The following is a 16,362-nucleotide window of genomic DNA, read 5'->3' as shown; positions in this document are numbered from 1 at the left end:
TCAAGAGCATCCATTATCAAGCAATGAGCTCCACTGATCATCCTCGGGCTTTCTCCTGAGTAAGTTCATACAGGTTTCAGTGACTTGGCAGGAAACACAGCAGGTGGGTGTGGGGTTCTTCCCAGCACATGGTTCCCTGAAGCTGGAAAGGGTTAACTGCCCTGCTGGGTGAGTCCCAGGTGGTGCAGGTGAGGGTTGTTGGTGAAGATTTGGGTCATGATCTGGGGATTAATTAGGAACACCTGACAGGGTTGCATAAAGCCTAGCTGGTGGGGCCATTTCGTTTGTTGGGGATTTCTTTGGGAGGGGGGAGGGAGTGTGTCTTTGTGAGCCATGGGGCACGTGGGTCTGTACATTCTTGTCCTCATGAGCCTTCTCGTGGTGGCCTTTGAAAGGAACAGGGATGATGTGTCTCCGTGCTGGGCCAAGGGCAGGGAGCTGACTCTGGCCCCGGATCAATGCCCAGTGGAGTTCCAAGGAGCAGATCCCAAGTTTTGCTGCCGGCTTTGCTACGGGGCCAACTGTTGCCTGCCCAAGAGGCCCCGGGTGAATCAGGACAGGTGCCCCCCAGCTGCCCGGCTGGTGGGAACCACCCGAGTTGGTAGAGCAGTCCCTCGGACGGAGATTCCGCATGTCATGAGTAAGCCATGTAAGTATACAGGTCACTTAAACAGGGGGACTAGTTTCATTTGTGGACTTCCATTTATTTTTTGCCCCCACCCACCAAAGAAGAGGGAGGCTTTAAGTGGGCTTATTTTACTCTCTTCTGTTTTGTTCTCACGCCCACCTTGGGGAGGCAAGTCAGGCCGAAAGGGCACAACTGGCCATGGGAGCTCAATGAATGTTTGTGGCAGACCAGGGATTCAGACCCAGGCCTGTGTGACAGTCTAAGCACAACACTGTTCTTTCCTTTTCCTTTCTCAAGGGATGAGGCTCCTTACTCTCTTCCTTCCCTTTGTACTCTTACTCGCTCCGTCTGTCTGTTTTATTCTTTTCTCCAGAGCCTGAGTTTCCCCTTGGGCTACCAGCTCCAGGAAGGGAAGTAACTGGGGATTTTGGGGGTGGAGTCTTACAGGAAGGGCGGCAGGGACCTCAGCAGAGTCCTATGTCATAGAGTCATAGCAGCTTTTTAGCCCAGGGGATCTGGTCTGTATTGCTTGTTGATCAGTTATAGGAGTGGGAGCTCTCTAGGTCCCAGTGGGGGCTGGCAGCTCTACTTCCCCCTTACTTAATAGCTGCTATAGAAGCAACTCTGTGTGGTGTGTGTGTAGACTTTGTAGAAAGGGCCTGATGAGGCTACTGCTTCTATGATTGCAAACTACACCATCTTTTGAGCCCCCCCCCTTCCAGTTTTAAATTGGGGGGGGGAAGCCCAAATGCTTTCGTCACAATTACTAGATCCTCCCGAGAAATAGGCTGGCCATTTCTGGGTTGGGTGATACATGTGGAGATTGGGGAAGGGGCCTCTGCTGGGTCTAATACCCTAGAGTCCACCCCCCTCCCCAAAAGTAAGCATTTTCTCCCAAGAAACTGATCTATGTTGTCTGGATAAATAATTCTGGGAGATCTCCAGCTGCCATCTGGAGGTTGGCAGCTGGTAAAGGGGGTAGAACAAGCAACCCAGCAACAAAGGCCTGGGGGTTGTGCAGACATGTGTGTGTCCCGTCCCCCCCCCCTTATTTCACTTGAGGCCAGTCTTCCCTTAGGGAAGTCAACTTCCAGATGGGACCTGGAGGTCTGGAATGCCAACCGATCACCGGACTGCAGAGATTAATCCCCTTGGTGAAAATGGCTGCTGGGGGTGGGGAGGGGGGCTCTATGCCATTATACCCTACTGAGGTTCCATCCCTTTCCAGTCCATGGAAAAAACCTCCAGGAATTGTCTACCTGGAGCTGGCAACCCTAGGGGCAAAAGACACCCCCCCCCCCCATGCTGAATGTGAAGCTCATGGTTAAGTGACAGAGGCCCTGCTTGGCTTGAAGAGCCCCCTCCCCCCACCCCAATTCAGTGCATGGTATCTCTAAAGGATCAGGTAGGAGGTAATGGGAAAGACCTCTGCCTGAGACCCTGGAGTACAGAGTCTGAGTAGACAATACTCCATTTGGTGGACCAGTGGTTTGATTTGGAGTAAGGTAGCTTCATGTCATCAAATGTCATCCCACTGCTTAGCACAGGAGATGCTGCAGTTCCCCCTGCTGCAAGACTTTGGTTTAGCAAAATGCCTTTTTACCTGCAACCTAAACCAAACTTGTGAGATCTCAATAGATTTTTTTGTTCGGTTCCGCTCTTCCCTAGAAACTTCGGCCCTCGTGGGGTACCTGTGCTGTGTTTGGAACAGGCACACCCTGGGGCCTTTGGTGCCTGAGTAGGGGGCAGTCCCTGTGCTGCCCAATGTCCAAGTTCAAGGTAACAGAGGGCCCACATTCAGCCGGTGCTTCGTCATCTGCACTGGTTACCAGTCGTTTCCGAATCAGATTCAAGGTGTTGGTATTGACCTTTAAGGCTATACGCGGCCTGGGTCCTGTCTACCTGCGGGACCGCTTGGTTGCTTATGCCCCCCGCAGGGCACTCCGCTCTGCGGGTATGAATTTACTGGTTGTCCCGGGCCCACGGGATGTTCGCCTGGCCTTGACCCGGGCCAGGGCCTTTTCAGTCCTGGCCCCAACCTGGTGGAATGAGCTCCCAGAAGAGCTAAGGGCCCTGCGGGATCTACCAGCATTTCGCAGGGCCTGCAAGACGGAGCTCTTCCGCCAGGCATATGGTTGAGGCCAGGGCAGCTCTCCCACTAATCCATCAGAGGATCCCCTCCAATATTGAGATCTCTAACATCGAGATCATTGTTAGATCTATTGTATTGGTGCCACCCTCTTCTGCATGTTATTCTCCCCACCAGGCTGAACTTGGGGGGAACTCAGGTAACTAATATCAGAATTGTGACCACCACCGCTTATATGTTATATGTGAATTGTTGTTGATGTTAATTGCGGTTTTTATGGGGATTTTATTGTGTTTTAACTATTTATGTTGTAAACCACCCTGAGACCTATTTGGAGAAGGGTGGTCTAAAAATTAAATGATAATGATAATGATAATTAATAAATAAATAAACAGTGAGTGACCTCTCTTTGCTCTCCGGCTTTTCTGCCTGCTTGGGGCCTGGATTTAAGTGGAGACAGCGCAGGTCTTGTGGAGGTGGGTCTGGAGGACTTTGGGGGAACTGAGTTGGGGCCTCTGCAGTGATGGCTAACCTGGACTTTCTTTGTGTTTTCAGTTGGCTGGTTTACTACTGAGATCCTTGTTGCATTTGTGATGGTGACTTTTGTCCTCACGGTCTTCATGATCTGCAACTTGGACTGCAGGAAATGCTGGAGAAAACACTTTCGATTCTGCTACAACACTGAAGCCAGGCTAGAGATGGAAGCGGAGGATGAAATCGAGGCTGCCGTGGTCCGTTCCAGCAGCCCTCGTGCGTCTGACAGCTGCCCCGAAGCCTGTTGTCTACCCACTACTCCGTATGTGGAAGACCCACCACCTTACAGTGTGGTAGACCCATATCCTGAACAACCTGCAGCAGACCCTCAAGGAACTCATGATGGCGTGCCTCCATATCCTGCAGGACCTGTCGTGGTCTTCCAGCGTTCACATTCTCAACTGCAAGACGACAAGGTGGTTATCATCCCTGGGTCGGTGACCTCACCTGAGGCAGCTGCTTCTGGGGGTGAAGAGGGGGCAGCTGTGACTGGCAGTGCCCCAGAGCAGGTGGTCCCCTTGAAGGTGGCTGCTTCTGGTGATGCCCCAGAGCAGGTGATCCCCTTGAAGGTGGCTGGTTCTAGTGGTGCCCCAGAGCAGGTGATCCCCTTGAAGGTGGCTGCTTCTGGTGATGCCCCGGAACAGGTGATCCCCTTGAAGGTGGCTGCTTCTGGTGGTGCCCCAGAACAGGTGTGCCCCTGGGAGGCAGTTCCTTATAGCAGCGCCATGGACAAAGTGTGCCTGTTTGAGGTGGCTGCTTCTGGTAGTGAGTAATGAGGACACCTCCTTGTAGACCTGCTTTTAATGGAGAGGCTGAGACGCCTCCCTGCATACTGCATAACTGCAGCTTGCATTTAGGGTTAAGATAATGGAATAATAGCTGTTTCTGCTTTTAGGATTTAAGGTCCCCCATGAGTCTGATTTTAGGTTTTAAGGTGTCCACCCCCCTCCCCATGAATCTGTTTTTAGGATTAGAGGTTTGTGATTTCCCTATTTCTATGCTTTTAAAATTATGTATCAACTAGGCTTTTAATCCACACGTTTGAATACTTTGCTCGCCCAGTGCTGTTGATATCTTGAAAATGGTTTTTTTAACTGACAAGGGTGAATGAAAAAGCCTTTGAATGTCCCCCTCCCGACAATACTGCAACTCAGAGATGAGCCGGTCTTAGAGAGAGGCACCACTCCACCTGGGCATAACTGACAATGCCTGCATCTTAAGGGGGGGGGGGACAGCTTTCAGACGAGGCTGGAGGGATGGTTCATGTCAGCTCCATCCTTCTGGTCTTGCCACTGAGAGGGAACAAACTGGCTTTGGGGAGCCTAAGCCACCCAGTTTGCATCTGGTGATGTCATGAACATTCAGCGGTGCTTTGCCCAAAAGTTTAAAAGGCTCAGTGAAAGCTTCTGTATCTCTTCCAATGGAAATCTCAAGGAAGGGCTGCACCTCTAGAGGGACAGTACACTGGTATGTCCAAAACACAGGTGGTGATGGGGGTGGGCTATAGAGGGGAGTGGTTTTGTTTTCATCCAAGTATGGTTCAGTCCCAATTCTTTCTCTTTACGGGGGCAGCTGTATACAGTTCGAGGGGCATCACTTTGCAGCCACGGTTAGTCAAAAGGTTGATACACCTTCAGTTTTTAAAATCTGTTACATGAAGGGGAAATATGTTATTGGACAGCTGTGGGCAATGGGCCGACTTACCCAAGAAGAATTATTTTGTTGGCTGTCTGTTCTTGAGCATTAGCTGGGGATATTTGCAAAGCCATTTGATGCACTGAATTTCTTCAACTTGGGCATTTTAGGAACCATCCTGTGTATTCATGTTGACAAGGTCAAGTGGACACGCAGCAATGTCTGTCCACTGGATGAAATGTGTTGGTTTTTGTTGTCTGTTTTCAATTTTCTGTTCTGTAACTTTTTGAATCAAATTACCAATAAAAGTGTTGTGGTCTCTTTTCTTCTTTATATGGCTGGTGTCCTGCTTTTCCTTGTGTTTGCACCTTGCCCTAGCTGGGTACCTGGAAGCAGCTATTTAACAATCCTGGCCAGAGTTCTTGGGATTCTAGAGATGTCACTGTCCAGGGGTACAACTTGTTGGTTGCTTCAAGGCATGGGGCTTTGCTCAAAAAAGGGGCATTCAAGGGTAGCTCCAGTTAACAAGCAGGGGATGAGTTCACTGAATAGGCACTAGCTGTATGCACTTAGAGAAAGCAAAACTGATTTCCTTTATATCACGTTTTTGCTCAATGGGAGCCCAGGCCGGCTTCTAGTGTACTGCCCCTTCTCCAAAATGGGGTGCTTAATGCATTTTTGACAAGTGATTCTGTAGGACTTTTTAGTGCATATGTATTTCTTGTCCTTCCTAATTTGAAGTTACGATTATCCTGCTAAGAGAGCCAGCTTGGTGTCTTGGTTAAGAACACTACTTATCTGGGGAGTGGTCCCCATTCCCCCACATGCAGCCAGCTTGGGTGACCTTGGGCTACTCACAGCCCTGATAAAGCTGTTCTGACTGAGCAGGAATATCAGGGCTCTCTCAGCTTCACCTTCCTCACAGGGTGTCTGTGGTGGGGAGAGGAAAGGGAAGTCGACTATAAGCCACTTTGAGACTCCTTCTGGCAGAGAAAAGCAGCATTTAAGAACCACCTTTTCTTTTTCATTAATATCAGGGCTCTCTCAGCCCCACACCCCTCAAAGGTTGTCTGTTGTGGGGAGAGGAAAGGGAAGGCAATTGAAAGCCTCCCTGAGACTCCTTCAGGTAGAGAAAAGCAGTATATAAGAACCAACTCTTCTTCTGCTGTAACATCAGGGCTCTCTCAGCCTCCCCTCCCTCACAGGGTGTCTGTTGTGGGGAGAGGAAGGGAAGGTGAATGTAAGCTGCTTTGAGATTCCTTTGGGCAGTGAAAACTGGGGCATAAAACCCAACTCTTCTTCTTCAGTTACATTCCAGGAGATTTCCAGAGTCTACCTGGAGGCTGGCAGCCCTAAACGGAGAAAATGCTATATTTTTGAAGAAGAAGAGTTGGTTCTTATATGCTGCTTTTCCCTACCCGAAGGAGGCTCAAAGCGGCTTACAGTCGCCTTCCCATTCCTCTCCCCACAACAGACACACTGTGAGGTGGGTGAGGCTGAGAGAGCCCTGATATCACTGCCCGGTCACAACAGTTTTATCAGTGCCATGGCGAGCCCAAGGTCACCCAGCTGGTTGCATGTGGGGGAGCGCAGAATCGAACCTGGCATGCCAGATTAGAAGTCCGCACTCCTAACCACTACACCAAACTGGTAAAGATGGACTTCATGAAGGACAAAAATAAGGTAGCAGGAGGCACAGTGAGGAAAGCTACAATTTCTGCAGAAAAACATGATTTCCTTCAAGCTGGTATCATGTCAGCCCAAAGGCAGCCTCTTACATGGAGAAAGTGGGCTAGTGGGATTGCTGTCAGTGACCTGTTGGAGATGATGATCATCAGCTGGGGGCTGCCTCCTTTCTGCTGAGGACCTGCAAGGCACCACCCATTCTGATTCAGCCGTGTCTCTCCAGAGGAACAGCACTAGGGAGCATAAGAGGTTCTGCATCACAAGTTGGCAGGTGCCTCATCTTCTGGAGGTGGACAATGGAAGACTTCCACAGATGCCTCCATCTCCTTGGTCCACCCTGACACATTTCACCTGCCCAAACAGCCCCTGAAAACAGCAGCAGGAGACTCAAACCCTCTCTTGCCACAGCACCAAACTGCCCCTACTAATAGCATCTGTCTTGGGACCCTCTGCACAGAACAAATCCCCTAATAACAGTCCCTAAAATGTGCAGTAGACTTAGAAAGAGGAGCCCCTCCCTAGCAGCTTTTTTATGCCACCCCCCCCCCCCAAGCTCTCCTTAATGAGGACTAGAAACCTAACTGGTCACCAGTCAATCTGATGTTAATGAGTACCCCAACCACCCACACCTGCCCTTGTCAGAGGTTGGTCCAGGTGGTTCCAGAAATGTCAGGTCTGGAGAAAGAATTAACAGTTCTGTTTCCACTGATAGGGAGAGCCGGCCCCAAACCGCCTGTGGGGCTTACTCCCAAATATCGGCTTAAACTAGAGTTGCCAGATCCAAGCTGGGAAACTGGTTGCAGATTGCAGATTGGTTGCAGGAGTGTAGCGCTTTCCGGAGGGTGAATCCACTTTTGGGGATTTCCCTGAAAGCGCTACAAGGAAGCGCTTTTTGCAGATCGGTTTCAGGTGTGTGGCAGATTGTCAACGACGTTGTGCATAATGGCAAATCAGTAGCGTTTTCAATTGGCAACCATTGTGCGATTTTGAAGGTGTGCGAAAAGCCCCTTGCTCAGAAGTCCCCAAGGGGAGGGGGTATTTATCCCCCCTGTGAAGCTTCTTCCTTCCAGGGGCACATTTAGCAGTGCCCCTTCCCTGGCCCCGATTGTGAAGGGGATCTCCTGTGTCCCCCTACTCAGGAGTAAGTCTGCTGCTGGGGCTGAACGGGGCTTGCATCCGAGTCAAGGGCTGCTCGGGGGAGGGCCAGACTTCGGAGTCGACGCCAGCCCTCTGCACGGCACGATTCGGCTTGCGGGGAGGGGGGGGTCCTTCTGCCCGGGGAGCGCGATGGGCGGCAGGTGGCCAGTCCTCATTGAGGTCAGCTGTCGGGGAGGGGGCGGTAGAAAAGGCGGGGAGAAGCGGGGCTGCCGTCGGGCCATGGCGAAGGCGGCGGGGCTGGGCGTCGGGCTGCTGCTGCTTCTGGTTCTGCTGCGGGGGGCGTCTCTGGAGTGGCCCCCGGGGGGCCCCTGCTGCGCCTGGCGGGCCGAGAGCGTGGAGTGGCCGGTGGGGGCCTCGCAGTGCCCGGCCGAGGGGACCCGCCCCGACGCCAACGCCTCCTACTGCTGCGGCCTCTGCTTCTCCGGGGAAGCGCAGGACGACGACGGGGACGCCGCCTGCCCGCCCGCCCGCCACGAGGACTGGACGCCGCTGCGCTCCGCCGCTTCCCCGGAGCCCGGTCGGTGAGCCTGGGGCCCGCCCCGCCCCGCCCTGCCCTGCCCTGCCCTTCCCCGACGGCCGCCCTCCCCTCTCCCCCCGACGGCTGGCGGCCTCTTACGGTCCCCCTCCTGCCCGTCTCTGCGCCTCCCCCGACGGCCGCCCGCCCGCCCGCCCGCCCACGCACGCGGCTTCCTGCCCTGCCCGGCCTCTTCTGGCGCGCCCTCCTTTGCCCTTCCCCGGACGGGCGGGCGGGCGGCGGCGGCTTCCAGGCATGTGGGCGGGGGCGCCCTGACGGACCCTGCCTGCCTGCCTGCCTCCCTCCCGGGGCTGGGGCGGTGCCTGGAGCCGCGATGGCTGCTTTGGAGGGGGCTCCCTGCCGCCGCCCTCCCTCCCTCCCTCCCTCTCCGGCCTGCGCACCCCAAACTCCAGGAATCCCCCGAATTGGGCGAGGCAGCCAGAGGCCAAGAGCCCCGCTGGGATTTTGGGCAAACTGCCTGGTCAAGAGTGGCAGCCTCCAACCCAAAGAACCGCGCCTCCCCCATGTTCAGGTAGCTGGGTGACCTCGGGCAGTTCTCCATGAGCTCCCACAGCCTCAGCTACCTCCCGATGTGTCTGTTGTGGGGAGAGGAAGGGAAGGCGATTGGAAGCCGCTTTGAGACTCCTTTGGGTAGAGAACTCCCCCCCCCCCCTGAATCTTTTCCTCCCCATCTTGTCTACTGACATCCAGATGGTTTTCAGAAGTTGTGGTTGAGCAATCAAGCTTCATCCAAACTTGCTCTCAGCCTACCCTACCTCACAGGGGCGTTGTGTGGGGAAAGTGGAGGGGAGGCACATGTTGTCACCCCTGGGGAGGCAGGTGGGATGCAGTTGTGGTACATAAATAGTTGGCTTTCCGGGGTGGAGAGACCCTCCTGGCTGGCTTCTTTCCTTGCTCTCTCCTAGAGGGGTGAAAATATTCCAAAATCACTATCTGGATTGGGGGGGGGGGTTCTTTGATGTCTCCCCCCAAGAAGCTCCTGCTTAAGGACCTTGTTGGTTTGGTGCTTGGAAGCCTCAGCGACTGGGTGGCCCTGTGTGAAGTGGATGGGCAGGGCTCCCTGGAGCATCCAGCTCTGGAGACCCTTGGGGCTGGGCGGGGGGGGGCTTTATTGGGGCCCCCGAAGTTCCCCCTCTCCTGATGGGTCCTTTCCTTTGGTTGCTTTCCTCTCCTGAGAGCAACTGTAGGCTGGCCTAGGGACCTTCCTGCACCTTTCCTGTGGCCTGTGACAAGGTGTGCTCCTCTCCCCACCCGCCCCTCCCAGCGAGGGCTTTCTTCTTCCCTCCATGCTGAGCTTCACCCTGGGGAGGCCGGGAAGAGGGTGGCGAAGTGGAATGGAGGAGGCTGCTAACCCCCCCCCCCCTCTGTCTTTCCCCAGGCTTCTTGGCTCCGGCCCTCGCTCTGATTGTGCCGAGCGTGTTTCTTATCTTCTTCTTCTGTGCATGGCTGTGGCTCAAGGACCAGGAAGAGGGCCCCTCTTACATCTCCGGCCCTGTGGGTGGATCGTCTTCATCTCTTGTCCTGTCCCAACTGCAGTCCCGGGACCTCCCTCCTGATTATGGGGCCTGCGCAAGGCCAGCTGCGCCAGCTTTCCTGAGGGGCCCCCAGGAGCTCCGGGACTTGCCTGGTCTGCCTGGAGAGCCCCCCGTTGAGGACGTCATCTCATCTCCTCTGGAGATTCTGGGGGCCCCACCGGAGGAGGAGGTGGCCACTGGGGGCCCCCCGGGGGAGGCTGCCTTGCCAGCGGAGCATCCCAGGAGCCCACGGCTTGAGGGCTGACCTCCAAGGACTGCATGTCTTGCAGTCCGAGTGGTTTTTTTACCATCAAGGGAATGGCAGGGGCTATTTTTAAAGTGTTTCCAAGAACATTTATACTTTTAAAATCATTTCAGACAATATTAAGACTGTGTTTTATATGGAATGCTGGAAGGTGTCACTTAGTCAAATAAACAGATCCAGTAGGAAAAGCCACGTTTTGTGCTGACTCTTCTTTCCGTTCTGATACCCTGTGCTGTAGATCTCCAAAACGGACCCTCTGGAGCCCCCCCCCCCCAATTGACTGGCCTTGTCCTCTGCTGGGCGGCCAAGACCCCCTTCATCTCTACAGCCCAGCCCGGCCCAGGCAGGGAGGGGGATCCAGACGGGCAGCCCCCTTAGTCCCTCTGTAGCCGCCACACAGAGCCAGGGCCAGGAGCCCCTGGAAGGCTAAAGGCAGGAAAGCTAACTGGGAAATAGAATCGCCACCAGTTGGCCCCTGTCCCACAGAGGAGGTCAGCGGGGCTGCCAATTGGTGGGAACGGAGGCTTGGACAGGTCATGCCAGCCCTTTTTGCCTCTGGGCTGCCCTAACTGTCATGTCCAACTCTAACTTCCTTCCCTTTGCCTCAGACTACTGTCAGAGCTGGCAGGAGGCTGATGAGTACACTCCCTCCCACCCCTTCTGTGCTTCCGGCATGCTGTGAAGGAGCCTCTGACAGCCCCCCACTGAAGGGAGGGAAGCGTTTCCAAGAGTAAAGCAGGGGAGTCTGTTGGGGTCCTTGTGCTTTCCCTTTCTGCCAAACAGTTGGCTGACAGAAAAGCCCCTTCTCACTTAAAATACTGCTCTGGCCAGCAGATTAGAGGCCTACTGCACAGGGTTGTTGTGCAAACGAAACTGGATAGTGCTGCAGAGGTTGTTTTGCCTCCTGTTTAATCTGCACAACAACCCTGTGCAGTCGACCTCAAGTGTTTCAACTCCACAACAACCTGTGTGGGAGGCCTTAAATGTTTCTTCTCTGCAATAACCCTGTCTAAACTCCTAAGCAGCCCTTTCTGCCTGGGGAGCTGAACTTTATAGTCTGCAGGTGAGCTGCAGTTCCAAGAGTTCTCCAGGCCCCACCTGGAGGTTGGATCTATTCTTGGAGGTTTGGAGGCGGGACTTCAAAATCATACAGTGCCTCAGAGACTGGCCTCCAAAGCAGCGGTTTTTGCTTGCAGAGCCAATCATTATAATCTAGAGACGATGGTAGAGGATGGGGTGGAGTAGTGTGGGTGTGTCCCTCCTGGGCTATGGGCTTTGGCCAGCCCTTACCAGCAACTGTTTGTATTCTGGGGCACAGACCAGCATTGGTCCTGTGAGTCTGGAAAGTGCAGGAAGATCTAAATAAAGAATATTTACAGCCTGAAACTGTAAATAATGAACAAGTAAATGGCTGGATTCAAATGTAGCATTGTTGGTCTGATGTAGCACAATAAAATCAGAGTCCAGTAGCACCTTTAAGACCAACAAAGATTTATTCAAGGTTTCGAGGGCAAGCACTCTTCTCAGACTAAGAACAGTGGGAATATATAAACAAAAGTTAATTCTGTTACATGAGTAAACTGTCACAGCATCCACACACAGCCACATGATAATTCTTTGCTAAACCAATCAGTCAGACCCCTCAAATTCAGTTTTAGTTCACAAAAACATAGGAGAAATAAAATTGTCAATGCCAGTGATCAATTTATCCAATTTCATGTTAATGTATACTTTTTTGAGCATGTTATGCCAGTGTGGCATAGTGGTTGGACTATCCAGCAAGAATCTGGGAGATCTGGTCAAATTCTTCATCTATAGTGAAAGCTTGTTGGGTGACCTTAGGCCATGCCCTCTCAGCCTAATCTACCTCACAGGGTTGTTGTGAGGATACAGTGGAGGAGTGAATCTTGTAAGCTTTTTTGGATCCCCCATTTGGCAGAATAGCAGGGTATAAAAAGGCCTTTTCATGTAATGTACAAGTCTTGCTACTAGCATCCAGAATAGAAGCCTAGTATAGGTGAAATAGTTATCTTCTGTAATATTAAAGAATGTGCTGGCTTTTTGATTTTTGCAAGTTAAATTTTAGAAAGCAACTTTATTAATTTGCTTTGGGAATGACGGTAAAAAACTCAGAACTGGAATGATGTTTTATGTGTCCTTTAAGTGTATGGATAGTTATTATTTCATGTGGATATGACAAACTGTTCTTTTCCTATTAGTCTTGAAGATTAATTGTTCAGGTGTAGCTTGTGAGACTTGTGGGTCTGTGGTCATTGATGCAGTTTTGATAATCTTAGAAAATATGTAGTTTTCTACATAAGCAGAAAAGATTCAAGTTTTATCCAGCAGCCTGCTAACTGTAGAAGACAATTGAATCCCTCCAAGATATTTTGGCCCTTCAGTGATCTGATACCCCTGTTCTTCCCAGTTGCTTTCTGGTTTTTGCGTCGGTATCCATAGCAACTACTATAATTTCAGTTTCCTCTTTTTCTCTCTGTTGGCGAATGTTGGTGACACCATGTCAGCTGCTAAGCCTCGACCTCGCGCCTGATCTAGTCAATTTGTTCTTCTTTAGAGACTGCTTTGTAGCTATTTCATCTGCTTGAAAATGGAATGGTTACATTTAGGTTATAATTATAGGTGCAAGGTATGGGCTGCATACTCTGAACATTTGTCTCTGGTCTCTTTTGAAAAGATAAAAGTGGGAAGATTCAGAGATTCAGAGTTCAGCGAGATCTGAACATGCTGGGAAAGGGGGCAACTGAGGAAAAGATGCCATTCAATAAGAAGAAGTGCAGAGTTCTCCGTCTGGGTCACAAGAAGGAGAAGCAGGCACAATTGAAGGGGAGAGGCTGTTGGAAATTTGTAAGGAAAAAATAATAAATCACGCAGACGTGTGTAGAGGTTCGATAAAGCTGCACTGTTATAAAGACAACAGCCTGTCTTTCTAAATGACGCCATCCTGGCTTCTGTTGCTCTAACGGAACTTTCTCTTCAGTTGGGCATCTTGCCTCAGAGCAGGGGTAGTCAAATTGCAGCCCTCCAGATGTCCATGAACCACAATTCCCAGGAGCCCCTGCCAGCATTCGCTGGGAATTGTAGTCCATGGACATCTGGAGGGCTGCGGTTTGACTACCCCTGCCTTAGAGCCTCACGCACTCAAACTTCCATTTTGACTCCCAGACTGTTGGAGGGACCCCCTGTGGGCTGCATGCCAGCAAGGTGCAAGGATACAACAGGAACAGGGCTTTATGTCTTTCGTGACTGAGGTTGCTTAAGCTAGCTTTCCCAGCAGATATTCTTCTGGGTATCAGTGTGTGTGAAGGAGACCTCGGGGTACTTGTGGACTGTAAGCTGTAAAGAAGGGGAATACAGAGGCATCACATCTTTAAATAGGACAGGGTCCTATTAAATAAAAGAGTAAGGCCACCTGGGGAGGAGTTAGGGCGGGCCCTGTCCAGGATAAAAACTCAGAGGGCCCAATCAGGAGCCGCGAAGTGGCTCCTGATTGGGCCCTCCGAGTGTCCATCCAGGGCCAAGCAGCCAATGGGGAGGCGCGCAAAGTGCCTTCCTAATGTCCTAGTCCTGCTGTAGGCCACATGGGTCAGAACACACCTTATGAGCAAAAATGGGTACATTTGAAGTTGTGTTTCCAGTTTGTGTTTGTTGTACTTATCCATGTTATTAAAATGTTTGTTTTTGCATTCATTACTGACTGGCCAAGTAAGTTCATGATTTTTGAGGGAAAGTGGGTGAAGGTGCGAGATGAGTGATTCACTGCTTAAGCAACATACGTAGCCCGTTTGCATTTATTTGCCCCGGACATGGCTTGGCTGGCACACAACCCCAAGGTCCCCTTGGCACGTAACTTCCCTTGGATGACTCCAATTGTGGAAGATGACCATGGTTGGCAACACCAAACCACAAGATGACTTGCTGTTGTAAAATTTCCTAAACAATTTTAAAGGCCGCAGTTTCCGTTCGCTTTTGATTTTATCTCCTATGTATGACCTTAGGAGTGTTAAGCTCTGTGCTGCCTGCTAAAAAAAACTCTAGCCTATAGTTACCGCTGTGCTGTGGGAGGGAGGTGACACCCACAACAATCACCTGAGCATCATCTAATTTGGCTGAGACTTGATTTCCTAAAACTGTTGAGGGTGTGCTGTCACTTTAGACGGGCGGTTCTCAAGCTTCCTAATGCCGCGGCCTTTTAATTCAGTTCTTCATGTTGTGGTGAGCCCCAACCATAAAATTATGCAAGTGTTCTTTCACAGAAATTAAACCATAACTGACCAATGGTGTGAAGATCCATTGTTCAGGATTGGATATAACTTGTTTTATTCTGGGGTTTCTCAGTTCAGTTCTGCCTCTTGTCCCACCATGCTGATCTCGCTCTTTCCCACTGCTCCAGACAGACAAATGCTCTATCTCGATCTACCCCGCAAGGCTGTTGTGTGGATGGTGCCCCCCCCAGTCTAGCTGCTTGCCCTGCTGCGACCCCTGTGAAAGGGTCGTTTGACCCCCAAAGGGGTCCCAACCCCCAGGCTGAGAACCACTGCTTTAGAGTCATCGTGATCAGACTGACTTCTGTAACAGCCACATTGCCTCATAGGCCACAACACTGTGCGCCACCCCCCCCACACACCTCCCACACACAATAAGGAGCACAGCAGGGAGAGGCTGATGGGGAAGGGAGAGTAAATCAACTGACCATCCCAAGGCCAGGGGCAAGTGACCAAAAGAATATTCAAGACCACATTTTTCAGAAATAATTCAAACTCGGGGTTAAGCTTTTAATGGTCTCTAAGACAGATCACCGTCTGTGGGCCGGGAGAAGGTAATGCGGGGCAGGCAGCTCTTCATTTGGAGTCCCTTTTCTGTTCTGTTTTTAAATGTTGCTGAGGGGCTGTTTGGTAGTCTTTCAAAGTTCCATGCACGACATATTCTTTTGTGAAATCCTTAGGCCAGGGGTAGTCAAACTGCGGCCCTCCAGATGTCCGTGGACTACAATTCCCAGGAGCCCCTGCCAGCGAATGCTGGCAGGGGCTCCTGGGAATTGTAGTCCACGGACATCTGGAGGGCCGCAGTTTGACTACCCCTGCCTTAGGCAGACGCTGTTGGCTGGCAGTTCCAACACAACCACCCTGTTTCCCCGTGCGTAGAGAATTGTCCTTGCCAAGATATACCTTACTAGCAAGAAAGCCCATTGCAACCAGGAATGCAATGGGCGCTAGGACCCAGGGGACACCAGGAGGTGTTTTTTTTTCTGCTGCGTGGAGCTGTGAAAGGCTCCGACAGGGCTTTTTTGTTTTCTGCTGCTTGGAGCTGGGAAAGGCTCCTGCAGGGTTTTGTTTTCTGCTGCTTGGATCTGCGAAAGGCTCCTTCCGGGGTTTTTTTTCTGCTGCTTGGATCTGTGAAAGGCTCCTGCAGGGTTTTTTTTTTCTGCTAGCTCTCGTGGGCGTGCCGGCTTGGAGCTCCTACAGGGAGCTGCTGCTTGGAGCTGGGAAAGGCTCCTTCAGGGTTTTGTTTTCTGCTGCTTGGATCTGCGAAAGGCTCCTACAGGGTTTTTTGTTCTGCTGCTTGGATCTGTGAAAGGCTCCTGCAGGGTTTTTTTTTTCTGCTAGCTCTCGTGGGCGTGCCGGCTTGGAGCTCCTACAGGGGTTTTTTTTCCTGCTGCTTGGAGCTGGGAAAGGCTCCTTCAGGGTTTTGTTTTCTGCTGCTTGGATCTGCGAAAGGCTCCTACAGGGTTTTTTTTTCTGCTGCTTGGAGCTGTGAAAGGCTCCTTCCGGGGTTTTTTTTCTGCTGCTTGGAGCTGTGAAAGGCTCCTTCCGGGGTTTTTTTTCTGCTGCTTGGAGCTGTGAAAGGCTCCTGCAGGGTTTTTTTTTTCTGCTAGCTCTCGTCGGCGCGGCGGCTCGGAGCTCCTACAGGGGTTTTTTTTTCTGCTGCCTCTCGTCGCGCTAGCGAAAGGCTCCTCCGGGGGTGTTTTTTTTTTTTCTGCTGCCTCTCGTCGGCGCGGCGGCTTGGAGCTCCTACAGGGGTTTTTTTTTCTGCTGCCTCTCGTCGCGCTAGCGGCGAAAGGCTCCTCCGGGGGTGTGTTTTTTTTTTCTGCAGCTTCTCGGCGGCTGGAGTCTTGTGTTGTGTTTGCGGCAGGGGCTTCCTTGGGGCCGGCCTGACGCGGTGAGAGACGCTTCGCGCCTCTCACCACGTCAGGCCGGGAGCAACTGCGAGCCGCGCTGAGCGCGGCTCACAGTTGCTGGGGCTGGGAATCGGAGGGACCAATCGGCAGGCGCTTCGCGCCTGCCGTTTGGTCCCTCCGGT

At 52.0% G+C, this 16,362-nt stretch overlaps 2 protein-coding genes across 2 annotated transcripts; both read left to right on the top strand.

Annotated features, from left to right (window-relative positions):
* The first annotated feature begins 295 nt into the window (after nt 1–295).
* On the top strand, nt 296–5,219 carry LOC143822787 (uncharacterized). The gene is made up of 2 exons (XM_077308368.1): nt 296–649; nt 3,273–5,219. Exons 1-2 carry the CDS (start codon nt 334–336, stop codon nt 4,022–4,024), a joined length of 1,068 nt encoding a protein of 355 aa, XP_077164483.1. The 5' UTR covers nt 296–333; the 3' UTR covers nt 4,025–5,219.
* A 2,625-nt stretch (nt 5,220–7,844) lies between these two features.
* On the top strand, nt 7,845–10,234 carry LOC143822592 (uncharacterized). The gene is made up of 2 exons (XM_077307927.1): nt 7,845–8,247; nt 9,644–10,234. The coding sequence occupies exons 1-2, from the start codon at nt 7,860–7,862 to the stop codon at nt 10,042–10,044; spliced, it is 789 nt and encodes a 262-aa protein (XP_077164042.1). The 5' UTR covers nt 7,845–7,859; the 3' UTR covers nt 10,045–10,234.
* The last annotated feature ends 6,128 nt before the right edge of the window (nt 10,235–16,362 follow it).

This window comes from Paroedura picta, chromosome 13, assembly GCF_049243985.1.
Source record: "Paroedura picta isolate Pp20150507F chromosome 13, Ppicta_v3.0, whole genome shotgun sequence".
Taxonomy (NCBI): Eukaryota; Metazoa; Chordata; class Lepidosauria; order Squamata; family Gekkonidae; genus Paroedura; species Paroedura picta.
The sequence above is the reverse complement of the archived record's forward strand: the minus strand, read 5'-3'. Positions and strand labels throughout refer to the sequence as shown.